At 50.6% G+C, this 20,737-nt stretch overlaps 1 protein-coding gene across 4 annotated transcripts in view; it reads left to right on the top strand.

The window, feature by feature from the left end:
• Nucleotides 1-19,979, top strand: part of CNTFR (ciliary neurotrophic factor receptor) — a 320,677-nt gene extending 300,698 nt beyond the window's left edge. For 3 of the 4 annotated variants that reach the window (XM_081942084.1, XM_081942086.1, XM_081942087.1), the window contains exons 6-9: nt 608-771; nt 9,912-10,092; nt 15,275-15,419; nt 18,352-19,979. In XM_081942084.1, the coding sequence (XP_081798210.1) occupies nt 608-771; nt 9,912-10,092; nt 15,275-15,419; nt 18,352 (491 nt within the window). In that variant the 3' untranslated portion in view covers nt 18,353-19,979. The remainder of the gene's footprint in view (nt 1-607; nt 772-9,911; nt 10,093-15,274; nt 15,420-18,351) is intronic. The other variant, XM_081942085.1, reaches the window with a different exon arrangement.
• The last annotated feature ends 758 nt before the right edge of the window (nt 19,980-20,737 follow it).

The raw sequence follows: 20,737 nt of genomic DNA, 5'->3' as shown, positions 1-20,737 counted from the left end.
CATCTAGTCCAACCCCCTCCCCCCACTCCCAGCAGGAGACCCTACACTATTTCTGACAAATGGCAGCCCAGTCTCTTCTTGAAAGCCTCCAGGGAGGAAGCTCCCACAACCTCCGAAGGCAACTTCTCTTCCATGGTTGATTGTTCTCACGGTCAGAAAACTTCTCCTTAAAGGTCTTAAAAGACGGAATATCACGAAATCTGGGATAAATGATACCGACGGTTAGAAATGAGGGGAAAAGGTCAGGACAGAAAAACACAGACAAGTTAAGAATTGGAAAATATGGCATTAAGAAGGTGTGACAGGTAGGAATCAGGGATATGTATTTATATGGTTAGTAACCAGATAAAAGAAGGGATTAATGGACTGGTAATCTGACTGACTACACCTACCTATGTAATGGATATAAAATGTCATTGTTGTAAGATCCAATCACTATATGGAAACGTTTGTGCCAGAAATGTCGCACTATGTCCAATGTTTTTTAATGTTTATTCTAATCAAAAACTTTTTTAAAATAAAAGGTATTAAAAGTTGGGCTGCTCTTAATGGATGCCTCTGAGCCTCTCACCACATTTCCCTCCTTCTCTTTCGCTTCCCTGAACAGTCAAACCGGATCCCCCCGAAAATGTGGTTGCGAAACCGATCCCCAACAATGCCCGGAGGCTGCTGGTGACCTGGCAGTACCCTTCCTCCTGGCCGGACCCGGACTCCTTCCCCCTCAAGTTCTTCTTGAGATACCGACCGCTCATCATTGACCAGTGGCAGCACGTGAGTGACCCCCCCCGCCCACCCCCACCCCCACCCCCTGTCTGCAAGGAGCCTCAGTCCTTCCCTTCCCCACCATCCACCCAGTCAGAGCTGAAGAAGCTTCTTGGATGGGGAGCGAAACCTCTTCAAAGAAAGACCAGAAAGTCCAGTTGCCTCCTGAAAAAAAACCACCTTCGGAACAACCGGGATGTGGAGGAGGGAGACTCTCCGTAGACCAATGGAAGGACGGCTGTCATTGGCTTCCATTGCATCGCGGGGGGGGGGGGGGCGCATGCATCCCAACAACACTGTTCACTCCCAAATGACGCAACGGATGGCAGAGACAACAGGCCTTCCTGCCTGACCATGCTACGTCCTGACCCCCAGCCTGGGGTCTCCTCTCACTCATCGGCATGCCCACCCGTGGCTCTGCTTGCAGAGAGGAAGGTCGGGAGCCATGGAGGGGGAGGGGGGACATGTGAGGCTGATTCAAGCAGCCCCCCTGGGAGGGAAGAGATGCTATGGGAGGGGGAGGGAAGCACCTGGGTCCACAATTGCTCACATTTTGGGGAGTTGCAACTGGGCAGTGTGGATCTTGGGGGGTTTCTCAGGGCAGGGGTCTTAAATTAGCCTCTTCCTTTCTAGCCTCCTCCTCCCCTTCCCCAAAGATTTGAATGGCCGCCTGCCTCAGGGACAGACGTAGAAGTGGGGTCCTCTGTCCCCAGCCCCTGACGTAGGGGGCAGGGAAGCAGAGGCAGGAGCCCCCGGGCCAATTCATAGTGGCTGGGGAGAAAGAAAAGGCTCCAGGTTGAGGGGAAGACAAGGATGCAAATACAGATTAGATTAACAGAGTTGGAAGGGACCTTGTAGGTCATCTAGTCCAACCCCACGGCCAAGGATGGGGCAGGTGGGGCAGTAGCCTCTCCCGGTCAGCTCTGCAGGGGCGTGTGTCCCTTTCTCCAGATGGAGCCCCCTCCCCAATTGTGCCTAGCTGCCTCCCCCCCCACGCCTACCCTGGGGCCCCTCCTGGATCTGATTCAGCTCCTGGCTGCCTTCAGAGAAGGGCTGGCTCTTTGCAATGGGAGGGGGGATAAAATGCTGGGACCCTTGCGCCCCCTCCCCAGACCCATGTCCTTGCTCCCCCCCTCCCCATTGCATCTCTCTCCCCATTGCATCTCTTCGTCCAGCCCAGCATCCTCCTTTCCAGGGGGGGCAAAGGCTCTGCTAGCAGCCCTACCACCTCGGACGCTGCTCAGTTCTGCCGCCTCGGCTTCACCCCACCTTTCCCGGAAGCCAGGGGTGTCCAAACCTGGCAGCTTTAAGACTTGTGGACTTCAACTCCCAGAATGCTCCCTCCTCTGCAATTCACCCCCCCCCCCACTAGAGATCCGAGTGAATAACTGCTGCTCCTGCTGCTGTACTACAGGGTCAGTGATTCCCAGCTCTGGAAACCTCTTGGGGAGGAAGATGGAGTGTTTTCCCCTCCAGATGCAGGATCAAACCTCAACTTTGGGCAGGGGAAAGACCCCACATCCAAAGTAGGGAGGAGAGGGTTTAAGAGCAGAGCAGTGTTAATCCCCCCCCCCCCAAGGGATGATGGGGTCTTAGAAGATGTATCTGTGCTTAGGCAGCATTAATCATTTCCTGCTAAAAGCCCCTCTTTGCTAAGTACTGGTGGGGTGGGGAAGGGGAGGGGGCAGTCTAGGACCTTCACTAAAATGACCTTGACCTGGTATTAAAGTGACATCCCACCCCCACCCCCACCCCAAAGAAACTAGTGTTTGTATGAATGCAGCAAGGAGGAAGAGAGAGCTCAGCCAGGGAGACCACCTTCCTCTCCCATGTCAGTCTGTCTGTCTGTCTGACAAGTGGGGGAGAGAGAGTCATTTATCTGGGACCTGGATGAGGTCTCCTGCTTGAGTAGGGGGTGGGAGAACAATTAACCAGTGGAACAACTTCCCTCCAGACGTTGCAGGTGCCGCATTACTGGAGGCTTTCAAGAAGAGATTGGACAACCACTTGTCTGGAATTGTATACATTCTCCTGCTTGAGCAGGGGGTTGGACTAGAAGACCTCCAAGGTCCCTTCCAACTCAATTATTCTGTCAATTAATCAGTGGAATGGACGTTGCCTCCAGAAGTTGTGGGTGCTGCAACACTGGAGGCTTTTAAGAAGAGGCTGCTCTGGAATGGTATCAAAGTCTTCTGCTCGAGCAGGGGGTTAGACTAGATGACCTCCAAGATCCCTTCCAAGTCGGTTATTCTGTAATTCTAAGGCATCAGCCAGTCAATGCCCATTGGCTGGCCCTTTTCTTAAACTGGATCCCCATTGCTTCCATAGTCCAGGTCCTTTGTGCATTGGGTGGATGATGGGAGTGCCCCCCCATCCCAATGCTTCTTCAGAGGCCCCCCAGCCCATGGGCGTTGGGCACCCAGAGGGGGCAGGCCAAGTCTTGGCGACTCGGAGAGGTGGGGGCTGCTGGGCCTTTGCTTCTGCCTCCAACTGTTCCTTCTCTCCCCCCGGCAGACTCTCCCCCTGTTCTATCTCCTCAAAGACCGGGCATTAAATATTTAGGGCATCTTTTCTTTTTCTTTTTTCCCTGGCTTTTAACTTTGTAATTCAAGCCAGATTGCCCCGGCTTCCTCCTCCTGCTCCCCGGGCTGAGGGGCTTCCTAATGCACTCCTATGTTGGCTTTAATGGATTACCTAGGATGCAACTGGATATCTCTGGCTAATGGATCACTAATAGCCTGTTTCTATTTTGCAGGCTCCTTTGGTTAACTCAGCCCCCCCCCTTCTCCCCTCTGCCCACTGCCCGCCCCCTCCCCCATCTTTGCATCCTGGCTCCCACACCTATTGCCAATCATGCAGCCCTTCAGCCCTCCCCCCACCCCAGGACCCTTACTCACCTGCTGCCGCTGCCCGGAAAGAGAAACCAGGGGAGACTCTCCTCAAGCAGGGCACCAGAGGTGGCAGGATTCCTTCTGCAGGACAAGGGCCCGATCCACCTGGCTGAAGGGGAGATAGGGCAGAGGAAGAGGGGTCTGCCAGTGGGTTCAAGCAGAGGTCGGATCCAATGGAGGAGAATATCTGTAGCTCAGGGTTGAACTGGGGGGTCCTCGGGGGTCTCTGAGCTTGGCTCTTTTCTTGCAGACGTTTCATGACCCAAGCTAGGGAACATCATCAGTGCTAGAGAGGAAAGGGGCTGCCAGGGTGGAGGAGCTTATGGCAAGGGAGAAGTTGAGATGGAGGCCTGGGGCTGTGAAGGCCGTTCCATCTCAGCTCTCCCGTCTCTCGGGGAACCAGCAAGCAGAGATGAAGCAGGAACTGCTGCTCTCCTAGGCCCTGGGGGCCTCACAGAAATCCTACACGGAGTTTCTTTCCTGGGTTTGTTTTAAGGCCAGAACTGATATCAAGAGCACCTCTGGGTCCTGGTTGGTCCTAGAATCAGAATACAGATGGGAGGGACCTTGGAGGTCTTCTAGTCCAGCCCCCTGCTCAAGCAGGAGACCCTGTAACATTTCAGACAGGTGGATGTCCCGTCTTTTCTTGAGATCCTCCAGTGATGGAGGACCCACAAATTGTGATGGCAACTTCTGTTCCACTGGTTCATTGTCCTCACTGTCGGGAAGTTTCTCCCTAACTCCAGGTTGCTTCTCTCCTTGATTAGTTTCCATCCGTTGCTTCTTCTCTTGCCTGCTTTGACGCCCTCTTCTTTGGGGCAGCCCCTCAAATACTGGAAGACTGCTATCATGTCCCCCCTAGTCCTTCTGTTCATTAAACTAGACATGCCCAGTTCCTGCAACGTTTCTTTGTATGTCTCAGCCTCCAGTCCCCTAATCATCCTTGCTGCTCTTCTCTGCACTCAGACAAAACCCCCGAGCCACAAATATTCTCCTTTATTCATATCATTGTATTTTGTCAGCTGTGAGAATTAGGTGTTCAGCAGAGGGATGGCACGGGGTGGGGGGGAATCTCCCCTTTTTCTAGCTTTTCTTCTTTTGGCATGCAGTGCCCCAGGGCACCTTCCCGAAGGGAGGAGTTGAAACGCTTTGTGTCCGGGGATGTGAGGGGTCTGCAGATATTTTCCCAGCCTTCCTTGGGACCCGTGCAATATAGGGGTCTTCTCGGATTGCTGGTTGCAATTATTCGTTCTGCCGTCTTAACTATCCCCCATCTGCGCTTGCCGAAGTTTACAAAGTGTGCTGGAGGACATTCGTCTTCTCCTCTTTAATATTTAACAATCATCCCATTTCCCCCCTTCCGTTTTCCCTTGGATAAGTGTATGTTGGCCTCAGCAACTGGTGTCGTCTGCGTATCTTAAGAGAGTTTATTGTGTATCTCAGACTGACGTCTTCTCCCTTCCCTCTTATGATAGATTCTCCGAACAATATTAAACAGATAATGGGGACAATCCCCCTGCTGATCTCACTCCCTTCTCAATTCCGCAAGTTTCCCCAGGCTGATTTTTGGTCTGTTTGTTTTCTCACAGCTCCTTGTTGGTGGGCATCATCGGAGGTTTGTGTGCCTCTATTAGTCTTCCTCTATGCCACAGTCTGTCACACTCCAAGCAGTCAGCCCTCCACTCAACAAAGCCAAAGATAAGCCCTGCCTGTACTTGGCCTCTCCATTATCCATCCTCTCTTCCGCTATCTGATCGCCTGTCTGTCTGCACAGATCCTGTTCATCCCGTACTCCTTTCTCACCTGCCTCCCGCTCTGAAATCTCTGAAGCAAAACGTTCTCTGCTTGCAGGAGGACCTGGGGCAACGTTGGTCAATCTGCCCATTGTCCTGCCTCTCCCTCCTTTGTTGGACACCCCCCCCAATCCTTTCTGAGCTGCAAGGCTGGCTACTGAACACTGAATATTAAAATATTATTGATTGGGGGGGAGGGAACTGCTATTAGGCCAACAGGCAATGCAATGCCGATTCAGTTTGATGGAGAAGAACTTGGAGTTCCAGCAGACTTATAGAACCATTGGGCTAGAAGGCACCTTGGAGGTCATCTAGTCCAACCCCCTGCCTAAGGCAGGAATCCTTATACCATTTCAGAGAAATGTTTGTCCAATCTCTTTTTGAAAGCCTCCAGTGATGAAGCACCTTAAGCCTTCCCTTCCTTTGGCCAGGCGTACCTAGTTCCCTTAGTCACACAATTCAGCTTCCAGCCGTTGAATCATCTTTGTTGCTCTTCCGTGCACTCTTTCCTGGGGTCATAAACATCTTTTTTTGTATTGTGGTAAGCAGAACTTTACCTTCATGAACCCCCAGGGAAGAGGACTCTACAGATGAAGTACAAATATGCCTTAATACAATACAATACAATAGTAGAGTTGGAAGGGACCTTGGAGGTCTTCTAGTCCAACCCCCTGCCTAGGCAGGAAACCCTATACCGTTTCAGACAAATGGCTATCCAACCTCTTCTTAAAGACTTCCAGTGTTGGGGCATTCACAACTTCTGGAGGCAAGCTGTTCCACTGATTAATTGTTCTAACTGTCAGGAAGTTTCTCCTCAGTTCTAAGTTGCTTCTCTCCTTGATTAGTTTCCACCCATTGCTTCTTGTTCTACCCTCAGGTGCCTTGGAGAATAATTTGACTCCCTCTTCTTTGTGGCAACCCCTCAAATATTGGAACCATGCTATCATGTCTCCCCTAGTCCTTCTTTTCATTAAGCTAGACATACCCAGTTCCTGCAACCGTTCTTCATATGTTTTAGCCTCCAGTGCCCTAATCCTCTTTGTTGCTCTTCTCTGCACTCTTTCTAGAGTCTCCACATCTTTTTTACATCGTGGAGACCAGAACTGAATGCAGTATTCCAAGTGTGGCCTTACCAAGGCATTATAAAGTGGTAGTAACACTTCACGTGATCTTGATTCTATCCCTCTGTTGATCCTTCTCTCTGGGAGAAACGCCACGTTCTGACCGAGCTTTCCTGAGAAAGCCAAAATCACAAACTTAGTTCCAGAAACTTTGTTTTATTTAAATGGCTGTGAAGTATGTTCATTCACAGCCCGCAATGATTCTCGAGTTGCCACAGTCTTTCAGGGTAAGGCTGATAAGCGCCCGCCTTTCTCTCCCTTGAAACGCTGCCAGAGACCTAATTGCCAATCAGCTTTGCAAGGCCAAACGGAGCACAGAGTCAAAACGGAGCTTCAGAGCTTGAACTGACCAGAAGGAACAAAGTTGCTTCCTGCAAAGGCTCACGTCTGTTTGCTCCCCTTTTATGTCTTATGGGAGGGGCCAATCACCTCCAAGCCTTACTCCCAAGTCACCCCTTTTGTCTTAACTGTTCTTACCTTCTGGCAGCTCTGCACATGCGCACACTGGGAACAGGCTCCCCCTGTTCTTCTGCCTCATCTGACTCCGAAGGCAGCTGATAACCGGCATAAGGCCCTGGCCCCCTCTCTGCCTCTGACACAGAGCCCTCCTCAGAGCCTCCCCCAGACTCCAGGACTGGCCCAGGTTCCTCCCCAACCTCCTCACTGTCCGACTCTGCTGCCAGCTCCTCTGGCCACCAGTGGACCCTAACACACCATGACAGACGAGGGCCAAATATTAGGCACATTAAATCATTCCACACAATTAAAACCAGTGAGAGCTCCCTGAAACTACCCTCCATGCTGAGATATTGTGGGCATGTGCAGATCAGGAGCCTGTTGGCACCTTTCCCCACCAACCCATGTTATTAAAGAGCATCTGCGTTTGGGGATCCAATCCGTGGGCTGCAGCTTAGGAAAGCGGAGGCTTTTTCACGGCACCTTTTGGCTGGGAAAAGTGCCGCTGGCCCCTTCCTGATATTTAGAGTTATATATAGCTGTGATTGCAAACCTATCAGAAGCCCTCTCTGCAGCCATGCCAGCCATCACCCCAGCCCAGCTCCACCGCGCATGCGTGCGCACCTCCCTCCGGCCAGCTGACCTTCGGGTCTCTGCTGCGCATGCATAGGGGCGGGGCCTTCCCCGATCTCTGCAGTTGACCCCCCAGTGCACCCAGGTTTTCTCCTGGACTCCTGCCGCCTGTGCCTTCCCCAATCTCCACAGGTTCCACCCTCCACTGGTGCCTCTCTGGGGCAGAAATGCAGGAGAAAGCCCGGGTGCGCTGGGGAGAAACCGTGGAGATTGCGAGGCCTCCCCACGCCCAGCTTTCAGCCTAAAAAGTCTGGAAGCCAGAACGGGGGCCAGGGCGCATGCAAGGGGGATGGCGCATGCACAGGTAATGTGTGCGCATGCATGGGGATGCCTGCATTGCATTTGGGGGATTGGGGCACCCACGCATGCATTCATGCGCACGTTTGGGCCCTCAGCATGAGAAAGATTAAGCATCATTGTTCTGCAGACTGTCCTGGGTCTCCTCTAATGCAAAGAGGAGTCCAAGAGAAGGGCAGCTTTGCAAGCGGGAGGACAAGGGAGAGAGAAGAGCAGGTGGCTGGAATAATGGTATCTCTGTTGACAGAAGCATCAACTCACAAGGAGCGGAGGAAGCGCTTAGTGACAGACAGTCCTGTCAACAGAATCTCTGCTGGGTCACGGGAAGCTTGGAAGCGGCCAAACGGTGTGTGTGTGGGGGGGAAACCACAACCACGGAGCGCGTCGAGTCTTGTTTGTGGACGTCGCTTTGCCAGCAATTGAACTGTCTCTTCTCCCTCAGAGCCCAACCGCCGAAGGGCTTCTTTCCTCTCGGCCGTTTGACAGCCGGACTATCAGCTGTCATGCCTCATTTTCCGGCGGTTCCTAATATTCTTTCGGCACACAAACGCTTCGGTCAGATGACGGTCCTCTTTGGAAGGACTTTGGCGGAGCCTTTCCCTGTTTAGAATAGAATAGAGCTGGAAGGGACCTTGGAGGTCTTCTAGTCCAGCCCCCTACCCTAAATGACTGCCCAGTCTCTTCTTGAAAGCCTCCAGGGATGGAGCACCCACAACGTCTGGAGGGAAGCAGTTCCCCTGGTTAATTGTCCTAACCGTTAGGAAACTTCTCCTTAGTTCCAGGTTGCTTCTCTCCTTGGTTAGTTTCCATCCGTTTGCTTCTCCTCCTCCTGCCTTCAGGGGCCTCAGATATTGACGATATTGTTGGGGGTCCTTTTCTGCCTTACCTTTCACAATATCAATCATTCCTTCCCGCAGGCTCTCTTTGGAGTAAGTTGAGTAAAGTGGATACGCCAGTCTTATATCTCCTCTTTCTAGTTTTCTAAGTTCAACCTGCATGACGGGAGCCAGTCTTGATGGCTGGTTCCAAAACCTGCATCCGGGAGCTTCCTGCTTGACCTGCTTGCATCAGCCCTGTTTTCTCCTGCGCTGTGTACCTGGTGATGTTGTTTGAAGCAGGTGCTGCTGGCACGGAGAACCTCTGGAGGGGTCCTTGGAGGCCTCTGGGCTTGGTTGTTTCCTTGCAGACGTCTCACTACCTAAGTAGGTAACATCATCAGTGCTAATCCTATCACCAGCACTGATGAGGTGTTACCTAGTTTGGGTTATGAAACATCTGCCAGAAAACAAGCCGCTCAGAGAGCACCAAGGACCCCTCGTGCCAACCCTGAGCTACAAATATTATCCTTAATTAGGTAATTCCTTGTTTGATTCTCTTTGCAAAATTGCATTACCCAATCTCCTACATGGCTGCTTTGGTCCGATCCAGGCTGTCCTCCAAGGTCATCTTCTTTCATTTCTCAATGTTCACACATTTGGGGCGCCACATTCTTCTTCCTGGGTTTTGCATTTAGTGCCTCTCTCAATTTTCCGTAGAATTCCTCGGGGTGTGCCACCACACCCAACGAGGGCAGATTGATGTAACCCCTGTCTTTGTGGCATATCCACTTGAGTCCAACAGCCTGTGGGTCCTGTCAGTGACTGTAGGTTGTGACGTTTGAATGTACGAATGAACAAGGCCCAATTCTGGGAGTCGGAGTTTACAAGTTTTAAACGTTGCCGTGATTGGACACCTCTGGACATGCTGGCTGGGGGATTCTGGGAGTCGAAGTCCACAAGTCTTAAAGTGGCCAACTTTGAAGTCCCCTGTTGTGGAAAGCCAGTGATGGAGTTGAGAGGGCTTCCCTTGGAAGGGATCTCCAACATTTGAGGTTGTCATGGATGGGTGGCCTCTCCAGAGCACTGAGATCTTCTTGAGACACCCCCTTCCCCACAATCCCTCTCTTCCTGCCCCCACAGGTGGAGCTATCCGATGGGACCTCCCACATCATCACTGATGCCTACGCAGGGAAAGAGTACATCATCCAGGTGGCCGCCAAGGACAACGAGATCGGCACATGGAGTGACTGGAGTGTGGCCGTCCACGCCACACCCTGGACCGAAGAGCCGAAGCATCTCACCACCGAAGCCCAGGGAGCAGGTGAAGGGCCGGAGAAGCAGCTGACAATCTTGGTTGGGTGGTGCGAAGGGCTAGGGGTGGGGGGGAGGCTCACTCGTGTGTCATGAAGCACAAGGCAGCATCAGGCTACACAAGTGGAACCTCCATATTCAGAGGCAGCCTATCGCAATCCCACACTCTGAGGCCACACTTGGAATCGTGAATCCAGTCACTGCAATACAAAAAGAACCTCTTGAGACTCTGGGAAAAGTGCCGAGAAGTACAGTTAAGATGTTTAGGGGCCCGGAGGCTAAAACATGTGATGAGCAGTTGCAAGAATTGGGTCTGGCTTGCCCAATTTAATTTCAATTTCAATTTATTAGCGCTTATAGACCGCCCCCTCTCCCGAAAGGGACTCGGGGCGGTGTACAGTCCATACAGGCGGTGTACAGCCCAGTGAACAGAAGGACCAGGGGGGACGTGGTAGCAGTCTCCCAATATCTGAGATACAGTTATCTCTACAGTTATCATCCTCCTCACCTCCATACAGCACACTGATGACCTTACCTAGTTGGGTCATGAAACATCTACAAAAGAACCCACCAAGGGAGCCCCCAAGGACCCCTCAATTCTCCCCTTCCACCTCCTCCAACCCCACTCCCTTCTAGCATTGATGACATTACCTAGTTGGGTCATGAAATGTCTGCAAGAAGACAACCCAGCTCAGAGAGCACCAAGGACCCCACAGTCGTCGTCCTCCTCCTCCTCCTCCTCCTCCTCCTCCTCCTCCTCTCAGCAAAGCCACCTTCCTTCCAGAGCTAATGTTGGTACCTAGTTGTGTAATGAAATATCTGCAAGAAAACAACCAAGTTCAGAGAGCAGCAATGACCCCACAGTCCTCTTCTTCCTCCTCCTCCCCTCCCTTCTAACACTGATGATGTTGCCTAGTTAGGTCAGGAAAAGTCTTCAAGCAAACAGCCAAGCTCAGAGAGCACCGAGAGCCCTGCAGTTCATCCTGAGATGCAAACGCTCTCTTCTATTGGGAGAGTTAGTTGACTCATCCAGCTGGTTGGGGTTGAAGAGGAAGAGCAGAGGAACATGGAGAGATTCAACGTAAACCTCTAGTTTCAGTGGGGTTGTGTTTGGGACAAGATGGCCTCTCCAGGGCCTCCTTGACAGCGGAGGAGGATTTGCCGTGGGATGGGGTCAGTATTCCCTCATTGCTCTTCTCGGGAGGAATTCTGGCATCCAAAACATGGCCCACTTTTTGTCTCTTCCCTCCCTGCTTCCTTTCCTGCAACTTCCAGTCAGTATTCTGGGAAGCACCGAAAAGACTTCCTGACAGTGAGGACAAGTAAACCGTGGAACAGCTCCCTTCCAGACGCTGTGGGTGCTCAAACACTGGGCAACTTTAAGAAGAGATTGGACAGCCACTTGTATGAAATGGCAATAGAACCTCCTGCTTGAGCAGCGGGTTGGACTAGAAGACCTCTAAGGTCCCTTCCGACGCTGTTATAGCTATGGCATTTAGTCTTATGTACCTCTCCCCAATACTTTAGCGCCCTCTCTAAGCGGTTTACAGAGCCAGCATGTTGCCCCCAACCCCTGATGCCAACCCCTAGTGCCCTTTGCCGCTTCCCTTCTTGTCGCTTGCAGGGACGTCTGCCAGGACGCTGAGGGAGGGGCTGTCAAGACCACGAGAAATGATGGTGCTCTTTTATGCTGCACTGGGGAGACCACACCTGGAGAATTGAGTCCAGTGGAGTAGGGACTAGAAGACCTCCCAGGGCCCTTGCAACCGTATTATAAGAGCCCCAGTGGTTAGAATGCAGTACTGCAAGCGGCTACGGCTGCCTACCAGCTGCCAGCAGTTAGGCAATTTGAATCTCCCCAGGCTCAGGTTTGACTAAGCCTTCCACCCTTCCAAGGTGGGTAAAATGAGGGCTCAGATTTTGGGGGGCAAGAGGCTGACTCTGTAATAGCAATAGCCCTTAGACTTATATACCGCTTCCCAGTGCTTTTACGGCCCTCTCCAAGCAGTTTTGGAGTCAGCCTCTTGCCCCCAACAATCTGGGTCCCCATTTGACCCACCTTGGACGGACGGAAGACTGAGTCAACCTTGAGCCTGGTGAGATTCGAACTGTAGGCATTTATTAAACCCTGGTGGCACCATGGTTAGAATGCAGCATTGCAGGCTAACACTGCCCACTGCCAGCAGTTCGATCCTGACCGGCTCAAGGTTGACTCAGCCTTCCATCCTTCCAAGGTTGCTAAAACGAGGACCCGGATCATTGGGGGGAAGATAAAACTGCTTAGAGAGGACTGTAAAGCACTGGGAAGCGGCATATAAGTCTAAGGGCTATTGCTATTCTGCTATGTTCTGTCCCCTAATCCTAGAATCCCCTGCCTGAAGGGAGGCCAGCAAAACGCAGCCGAGTTCGGGCAACTTCTCCGAGCCAAAGGATGCTAGCAGAGGAGAAGGCCCGTCTCCCCTCTGCACCAAACGGGGGTCAAACTAGGTCTGGGTGAAAAGCGGCCCTAAAAGCAAGAAGAGCTCAGTGGCGGCCTTAGGGGGCGTTTTGAATGGTGCTTTGCTGCCCCCTGGTGGCCCTTTGAGCGCACACACAAGCCAGAAACACAATCTTTTCCTACTGCTGCTTCCACCCTAAATGGTTGTGAATTGAGGCAAGGTTTCATTAGCCCCTTAAGTGCAGGAAGCCCATTCAGGCAGAAGAGGAACACACAACTTTAGGGCACTAAGTGAGGAAGGTTGCTTTGAAACAGATGCAAACCAGCCGTTAGCAGTTAAAGGGGGGGGGGATTGCCTTTTCCTTTACCGACAAGGGAACCGGTGATGGGGGGAGGTGGAAATAGCTGCCAATTAATGCCTCTCTCTCCGATCTTTTCTTCAGGACATTAATAAATGCACAGAAGCCTTTTTTAAGCCTTTTTGCTAAATTGTTCTCGCTTGGGCTGTGGTCGCCCAGGACACTTTGGCCAACTCGGTTGCAGCTTCCTGTTCATGTAGAATCAAATGCAGAACCCCAGAATAAATCTAATTATTGTTTATTTAGCAGTGTACAATAGAAAGTTCCCTCTAGAAAATAATGGGAGGGATATATACAGACAAGCAGGTGCACTCCTAGTAGGCTGGAAGGGAGCTTGGAGGTCCTCTACTCCAACCCCTGTTCAAGCAGGAGACCCGATACCATTTCTGACAAGTGTCGTCCGGACTCTTTTTGAAAGAGTCCCCCAGTGATGAAGCCCCCACAACCTCTGAAGGCAATAATAACTTTGGATGTATACACTAAAGCATACACAAAAATGAAATTTCCTTGCATACAGCTCTCAGATGGTCACCACCTCCAATATACATTGATTACTTAACAGAATAACAGAGCTGGGAGGGACCTTGGAGGTCTTCTAGTCCAACCCCCTGCTCGAGCAGGAGAAGACCCTATACAATTTGAGACAAATGGTTCTTGAAAACCTCTAGTGATGAAGCACCCACAACCTCTGGAGGCAACTTCTGTTCCACTGGTTAATTTTCCTCACTGTTAGGAAGTTTCTCCTTAGTTCTAAGTTGCTTCTCTCCTTGATTAGTTTCCACCCATTGCTTCTTGTTCTACCCTCAGGTGCTTTGGAGAATAGGTTGACTCCCTCTTCTTTGGGGCAGCCCCTGAGATACTGGAAGACTCCCCTAGCATGTCACCCCTAGTCCTTCTTTTCATTCAACTAGAGATGCCCAGTTCCTTGCAAGCCTCAGGTCCTAACACAATGCAGTTGTAACTTTGCAGCACCAAAGGTACCAACTGAAGAGATACCATATTAAAAAATTAGACTTCTAGTTGCAGACCCTGGCACAGTCTCCGTCTTGAGGTCCCCAGACATTTCCCTGAAGGGAGCCCCAATCCCAGTGAGGTCATATTTCTGGGCCAGAAGGAAGATGCCCACCAGGATGAAAGGGGACACAACCAGACCCCCCCCCCCAATTGTCTTGCTGCCCTTAAGCCTTTGGGTGAAGAGGCTCTTGGTGGTGTTCAGATCCACAACAGATCCTTGGGGGCCTGGAGGGAGATGATGCCTTGTGGTGCTCCTGAGCTTGGAACCACTTTAGGCCCTATTTGGGTCTGGGTTGTTGACCAAAAGGCTGCAGTCAGAGGGACAGCAAAGTCTAAAAACCCCGCCAGCCCCACCATTCACTCCAGGATAAGCCACGATGAGGACAGAGGTTTCCAGCCAAGGCTGCAAAATTCATCCTTGGTTCTTCTGCATGGAGCTGCAGGCGTTGACTTGGAGTTGGGGGGGCACAAAACCCCCAAATTTGACCTTCAGGTCCTGGAATGGAATAGAAAAGAATATGGAATGGAATAGAATAGAATAGAATAGAATAGAATAGAATAGGGGTTGGGTAGGGTAGGAGTAGGAATAGAATAGAATAGAATGAATAGAATAGGAATATGGAATGAATAGGGAATAGAATAGAATAGAATAGAATAGAATAGAATAGAGAAGAATTAATAGAGAATAGAATAGAATAGAATAGAATGGGAATGGGAATATGGAATAGGATAGGATAGGAATATGGAATGAATAGAGAATAGAACAGAACAGAATTGAATAGAATAGAATAGAAATATGGAATGAATAGAGAATAGAATAGAGAATAGAATAGAAATATGAAATAGAATAGAATAGAATAATTACTTTGAATGTACACACTAAAGCATACACAAAAATGAAATTTCCTGGCATACAGCTCTCAAAGGGTCACTACCTCCAATATGCACTACATAAACATAACAAAATAAATAAATACAAAATTATACCCACATGTATTCTATGACACGGAGAAACAACACAGACTAGTTCGGATGTATGGCGAGATGTACATGGGGGACTTACATGGCCTAGGCAACAAAACTGTTAAAGAATCTGGAAGTCCTGCTAGAAATCCTTCGAAGCCCCCTCCCAGAGGGGAGCAACCGAATCAGACCGTGAAGTGGGTGTCAGGGGGTCTCTAACAATGCTTTGAGCTCTTAGCACATAGCTCTTATAAGCAGCATCCTGAATAACGGGAAGGGAGCTTCCTATAATATTCTCCGCTGTCCTCACTGCTCTCTGTAGGGACTTTCTATTTTAGGCGCTGCTGCCACCAAATGAAACAGGATTGTGGTTTGTTAAAACTCTCCCCGTCGTTCCTATCCTCTTTTCCTCCCTGCAGAGACCACCAGCAGCAGCACCTCCACATTCGAGGTACCCCCCACCACCAGGATCTATGACTCAGAGGAACAAAGCAGAGATAAAGCCGTGTCACCTTCTGTGGTCCCAGGTCTGGTCTTGGTGGCATTTGCCCTTCTCTTAATCTAGTGAGTATCTCACCTAACAAGAGTTTCCCAGGGTGGGAAGAGGGGTCAAGGACAGACCGAGAAGGTCGGATGCAAAGAGAAGAGGGGGCCAGGAAGGAACCGCCAATGGCTGCATGACATCCGTAGATCCTGCCACTGACATTCAGAATCAAAATGGCCGTCTTTTGATAGATTCCCCAAAGGAAAGATAATAAGTCGACAGGAAGTGGAGCTTCTGTTGTGAGGTTACCATCATCTTGGCCTTCTGGCATACATTCCTGATAAAATGTCCTCCCACCTATTGAAGGATGTCTTCATCACCTCTGGAAAGCCTCCAGGACACCTGTGTGTTCCCCCCCCCCCAGTCCTTCATGTTCTCCTTCCACTCCGAGAGGAACCCAAAGTAGGAGAACGTCATAGTTGGCTTCCACAGCCTTCCTTCCTTCTTCAGGAGTCCCCTCTGGGTCTGTCCCCACCTTGCTTTCCAAGGTCACCTCAGTGGCTTTCTTCTCCTCATCCCTTTATCCACCTGAGGGACCCCCACTGATGGCCATCCAGCCCAGCCCCATCTGGAGGCCCCATGGCTGAAACTTCTCTCTTCTCTAATTGGGGGCAGCTCTTCATTTGGAGATCTGTGATCCCCAAGGGCTGGAAAGCTGTGCTGGAGGAAGACAGCTGTGGAATCATCTCCTGGTGACCTCCAGGTCTCTTGGGAGCCCTACAGATGTGGCAGGGCTAAATCCACTAAGGCAGGGGGTCTCCAACCTTAGCAACCTTGGGACTTGTGGTCTTCCTCTCCCAGAATTCCCAGAATTAAGGTCCCCAAGTCGTAAAGTGACCGGGGTTGGAGACCCCAGCACTAAGGGCTTTCAGGGCATCAGGGAATAATGAAGGGTTAGAGGGTCACTGGGGCAGTTCCTGGGTTCCTCATTGGCTGTCACAGCTTGCGCTTAAATGTCTTGTGGCCCACCGGTGGCCAGCAGAGCTGGCAGCAGATTTCGGACAGTGGGGAGGTTGGGGAGGAACCTGGGCCAGTCCTGGAGTCTGGGGAAGGCTCTGACGAGGGCTCTGTGTCGGAGGCAGAGAGGGGGCCAGGGCCGTCTGACAGTTATCAGTTGCCTTCAGAGGTAGACATCAGTGAGGCAGAAGAACAGCTGGAGCCTGTTCCCAGTGTGCGCATGCGCAGAGCTGCCAGTCGAAGGGAAGAGCTAAAGAACAGGGGTCGATTTGGGAGTGAGGCCACAGGTGGATGGTGAATGGCCCCTCCCAGAGGAAATAAAAGAGGAGCGAAAGGGGAGTGGAGTTTGCAGGAGACCATTAGTTCACTTAATTGGTTCGTGTCTCTCCGAGACTCTTTGCCAAGTTTTGCATATCTCGGCCTGGCAGCTCTCCAAGCCAGAGAAGGTCTGTGACTGTAAATCCTCCCTTGAAAGACTTTGCTGGATGTGAAGGAGCAGAATTCACAGTCTATTAATGAAAGGGTTTTTTTGTCGGGACAAAGAATTTGCTTCAGGCTCTGGAGACGCCTCGGTCAGGACAGAATGCTGGAAGGACTTCTGAGCCCATGTGCATCTGCTCTCGACTCCGCTTAGCTTCCAATGATTGTTGCTTTGAAGGTTGATTGTTTTGGGGGGATAGAGATTTCATTATGCAGTTAGTCCTTGCCTTAACAATCCTTCATTTAATAACTGGCAAAAGTTACAACAGCACTAAAAACAGGGACTTACGACCGTTTTTCACACTTACGACCTTTGCAGCATCCCCATGGCCACCCGATCCAAATTCAGATGCTTGACAGCTGACTCATATTTATGACGGTCGCAGGGCCCCGGAATCACGTGATCCCCTTTTGTGTTCCTCGGACCAACGAAGCCAATGGGGAAGCTGGGTTCACTTAACGACCACGTGCCTAACTTAACCACTGCAGTGATTCACTTCTTTGGCCAGAAAGGTCACAAAATGGGGCAAAACTCCCTTCACCAACGTCTCACTTCACAACAAAAACTCAATTGTGGTCGTGAGTCAAGGACTACCTGCCGTTTATCCTGGGTCTTCTGGCAAAGTTTGGGCCCCCTTGTTGACCAGATCAGAAACAACCACCGTAGGACTCCCCCCCCTCCCCCCAAAAAAACAATCAGCATCCAAGGGTCCCTTTAAAAACAGCCCATGTTCGAAATGGGATCCAGAAAAGGAATGAGCCAAAAATGAAGAGAGAAATGGTAGGAAGCGGAAAAGAGAAATCCTGGGGAGGCTTACCCAAACTATCTATAAAAGATTGAGGAGAAAAGACATCATGCATCTAAAAAGGGGAAAAAAGAATCTAGGAACAGGGGATTAGTAGAATGAAATGAAATGTGTTAATCCTGGTAATGATACGTAGCTAATTGGGATGGGAGGGAATTATATTAACATTATTAATTGTGGAAACAAATTAAGTAAAATGCTTATTATATAAAAGCTGAGTTTGAAGATATATCTTACCTGTAGAAAATAGATGGAAAATGAAATGGCAAATTTGGTTTATTTCTGAAGGGATAAATAATGGCATTGTTTATGGGTTAAGAAAACATTAAGTCTAAAGTGGAAAATAGGGGAAGAAAATAATACGGCTAAAATTGGAAATGGAAATATAATGCAAAATGAATCATGCACAGGTGAGAATGTTAAAGGGGGGACCGGACAACGCTTTGTTTACAAAAGAATTTTAAATATGTAACAAAAATAAAAACAAATATTTGCAAAAAGGAAAAGGCCCATGTTCCCCAGCCTGGCACCGAGGTTGCCCGAGAGGCAAAGGAGGCATCCTTTCCTCCTCTCTTCCTCCTTCCGGCCTTGGGGTCTCTTGTGAAGCCCCCACCCTCATCCGCCCGACCGCCTGGTCCTTCCCTCTGTTTTGACCCCCCGTCTGATGGTTGTCTCTGCTTCTCCCCATGGCTTCTTCGCTTCCTTGAAGGACGAGTCCTTGGAGAGCCAGGCATCCCCGGATCCCCCCCTCCGCTCTCGCCCACCCACCACAACCTGCCCCGGACGGAGCCAAGGACCTCTTCGCACCAGACGATGGCCGGTGGGACACGAGGAAGCCGCCCTCCGCAGCGCGCCAGGGAGGACCCCCCCGGGCCTTGGGTTCGGATCATACAGCTAAGCCACCAAGCCAAAGATGCTTCCTTCGGCCGCCAAGCAGGACCCTCCAGCGTGTGGATGGGGCAGCTCAGACCGGGGGCCACACGGAGCTGGGAGACCTCCCCTCTTCTGAACTGTGAGAGGATGAGCCTCGGCCGAGCCAAACAAGGAAGTTGTGGGTAGGGCCCCCCCAGACCCTCTCTGGGGACCCCAAGACTTCCATGGTGGAGAGGGGGGTCTTTTTCTGCCTGCACTGACACCATCGTCACCGAAAGATGGGGGCTGTTCCTGGACCAACCCCGACGTCTCCCCCTCTTTGTAACGGAGCCCGTTCAGTTTATACAAGAATCACTGGGGTTTCTCTACTGCTCTTATTACCAGGGGTGGGTGGGGGGTTGGAGGGTGGGATCCACACTGGGGGGGGTCTGTAACTAAGCCGAGACGCCCCACCGATCCCCCGCCAGTTCATCCTACTCCCCCCAACCCCTGTTTTGTAACGCTCCCCTTCTCTCCTGCCCCAGGCCCACTTCCCATCTCGCCTCTCTCCTTTGTTGGGGTGCAGCATTTAAGACCGTTAAGCCCCCCTACACCCACCTACCCCTCGAACGTTCCCTGTCTTTGAACTTTTTATAGATGTACATAAAAATTTTAAGACTCAACGTGCACACAAACACACACACAAACACACACCGGAAGGGGAGGGGAGCCCAGCAGAGAAGACACTCATTAAATGTGACCATTTCATTACAACTTTGGGGGAGGCTCCCTGTCTCGGCTGCTTTCCATCTCCACCTTAGCGGTCTGTGGGGAGAGGGGCTGTGGGGGGGGGGAGAGAATTGTCCACAAAGGATAGGATTTGGGCACAAGGATGTTGGGGGCGGCCGTGTCAGCCGGGTTAATCAAAAAGGTCAAGATGGCGACAGCGGCAATGTGATCAAGATGCCATCAGTTTTCCAGGCGTAAAACGCAGGTCTCCAATATTTTGGAAAACAACGTAGGATTTATTTTTCCTGCTTAAGCTCCCCTAGAGCCACAGAGTGGAGATTTTATTGCACTTATGTTTTTTTTTAAATAATCTTTTTATTTGACAAATCTTGCATCATTAATCAGTGTGTCATCTTACAATTTTTGTGTCATCATATTTAACATTTACTATCATTTTTAATACATTTTTATCTTTCCATTTACCTTTCCATTTCAATTACATTTCAATTCAGCTTCTTCCCTGTAAACCTGCTTTCCCTCCCAATTTCTTTAACTTTATATCTCTTTTTGTCTATATTCATTTTCTATCCAGTGATAGAATCTCCCAGGTGTATTATAATACTCCGATTCTTCCTTCCCTTTTATTGCCAGTGTTAATCTATTCATTTCTGCACAATCTAATATTTTCTTAATTTCCTCTCCCTCTGAAGGGATTTTTCCCATTTTCCAATTTTGTGCAATTGCACTTATGTTTATGTGACCAAAAACACCCCCCCCCCTTGCTGACGGGGGACGCAGTCTTGCAAGGGGTCTCTGCACCTTAGAGGGATGAAGGACAAGGGGGCCTCCAGGCCTGTTTCTTAACCTGGCATTCGAGAATTGAACCTGAACTTGATATGGAGAAAACCGCTTGCAGGTTGAGATTCTCAGTTTCCGTCTCCTGCTGCTTCTGGATTCTGGATGTTACGTTTGGCAGCTGCAGGCTATTTCGACCAAAGAGAATGTTTGTGGCTCAGGGTTGGGCTTGGTGCCCTCTGAGCTTGGTTGTTTTCTTGCAGACATTTTATTACCCAACCAGGTAACATTAACAGTGCCGGGAGGGAGGGAGCTTGGCAGGCAGGAGGGAGGAGGAGGATGGGATAGAGAGGAGGAGGAGGAGGAGGAGGAGGAGGAGGAGGAGGAGGAGGAGGAGGAGGAGGAGGAGGAGGAGGAGGAGGAGGAGGAGGAGGAGGAAGAGAGGGATGGCTTGGTTTTGTCATGGGAAGCTTGCTTGCTGCAGACATTTCATGACCCAATTAGGGAACATCATCAGTGCCAGCAGGGAGTGGTGTAGAAGAGATATTTCTGAAGATCTTGTTAGTTTAAGTCAAAGTTTCACAGTCTTGGCCCCTTGCAGAGGGAGGAATATCCCCAGAATTCCCCAGCCAGCCAAGGAAGATTCTCAGGTCAATTCTTTGGGCCTTTCCCACAACTGAGCTGATGACCCTCTCAGCTCCCTTCCTTCTGTCCTTGGC

Source organism: Natrix helvetica (genome assembly GCF_964273705.1).
Source record: "Natrix helvetica genome assembly, chromosome: 2".
NCBI classification, from domain to species: Eukaryota; Metazoa; Chordata; class Lepidosauria; order Squamata; family Natricidae; genus Natrix; species Natrix helvetica.
This window is presented reverse-complemented; position numbering and strand designations above follow the sequence as displayed.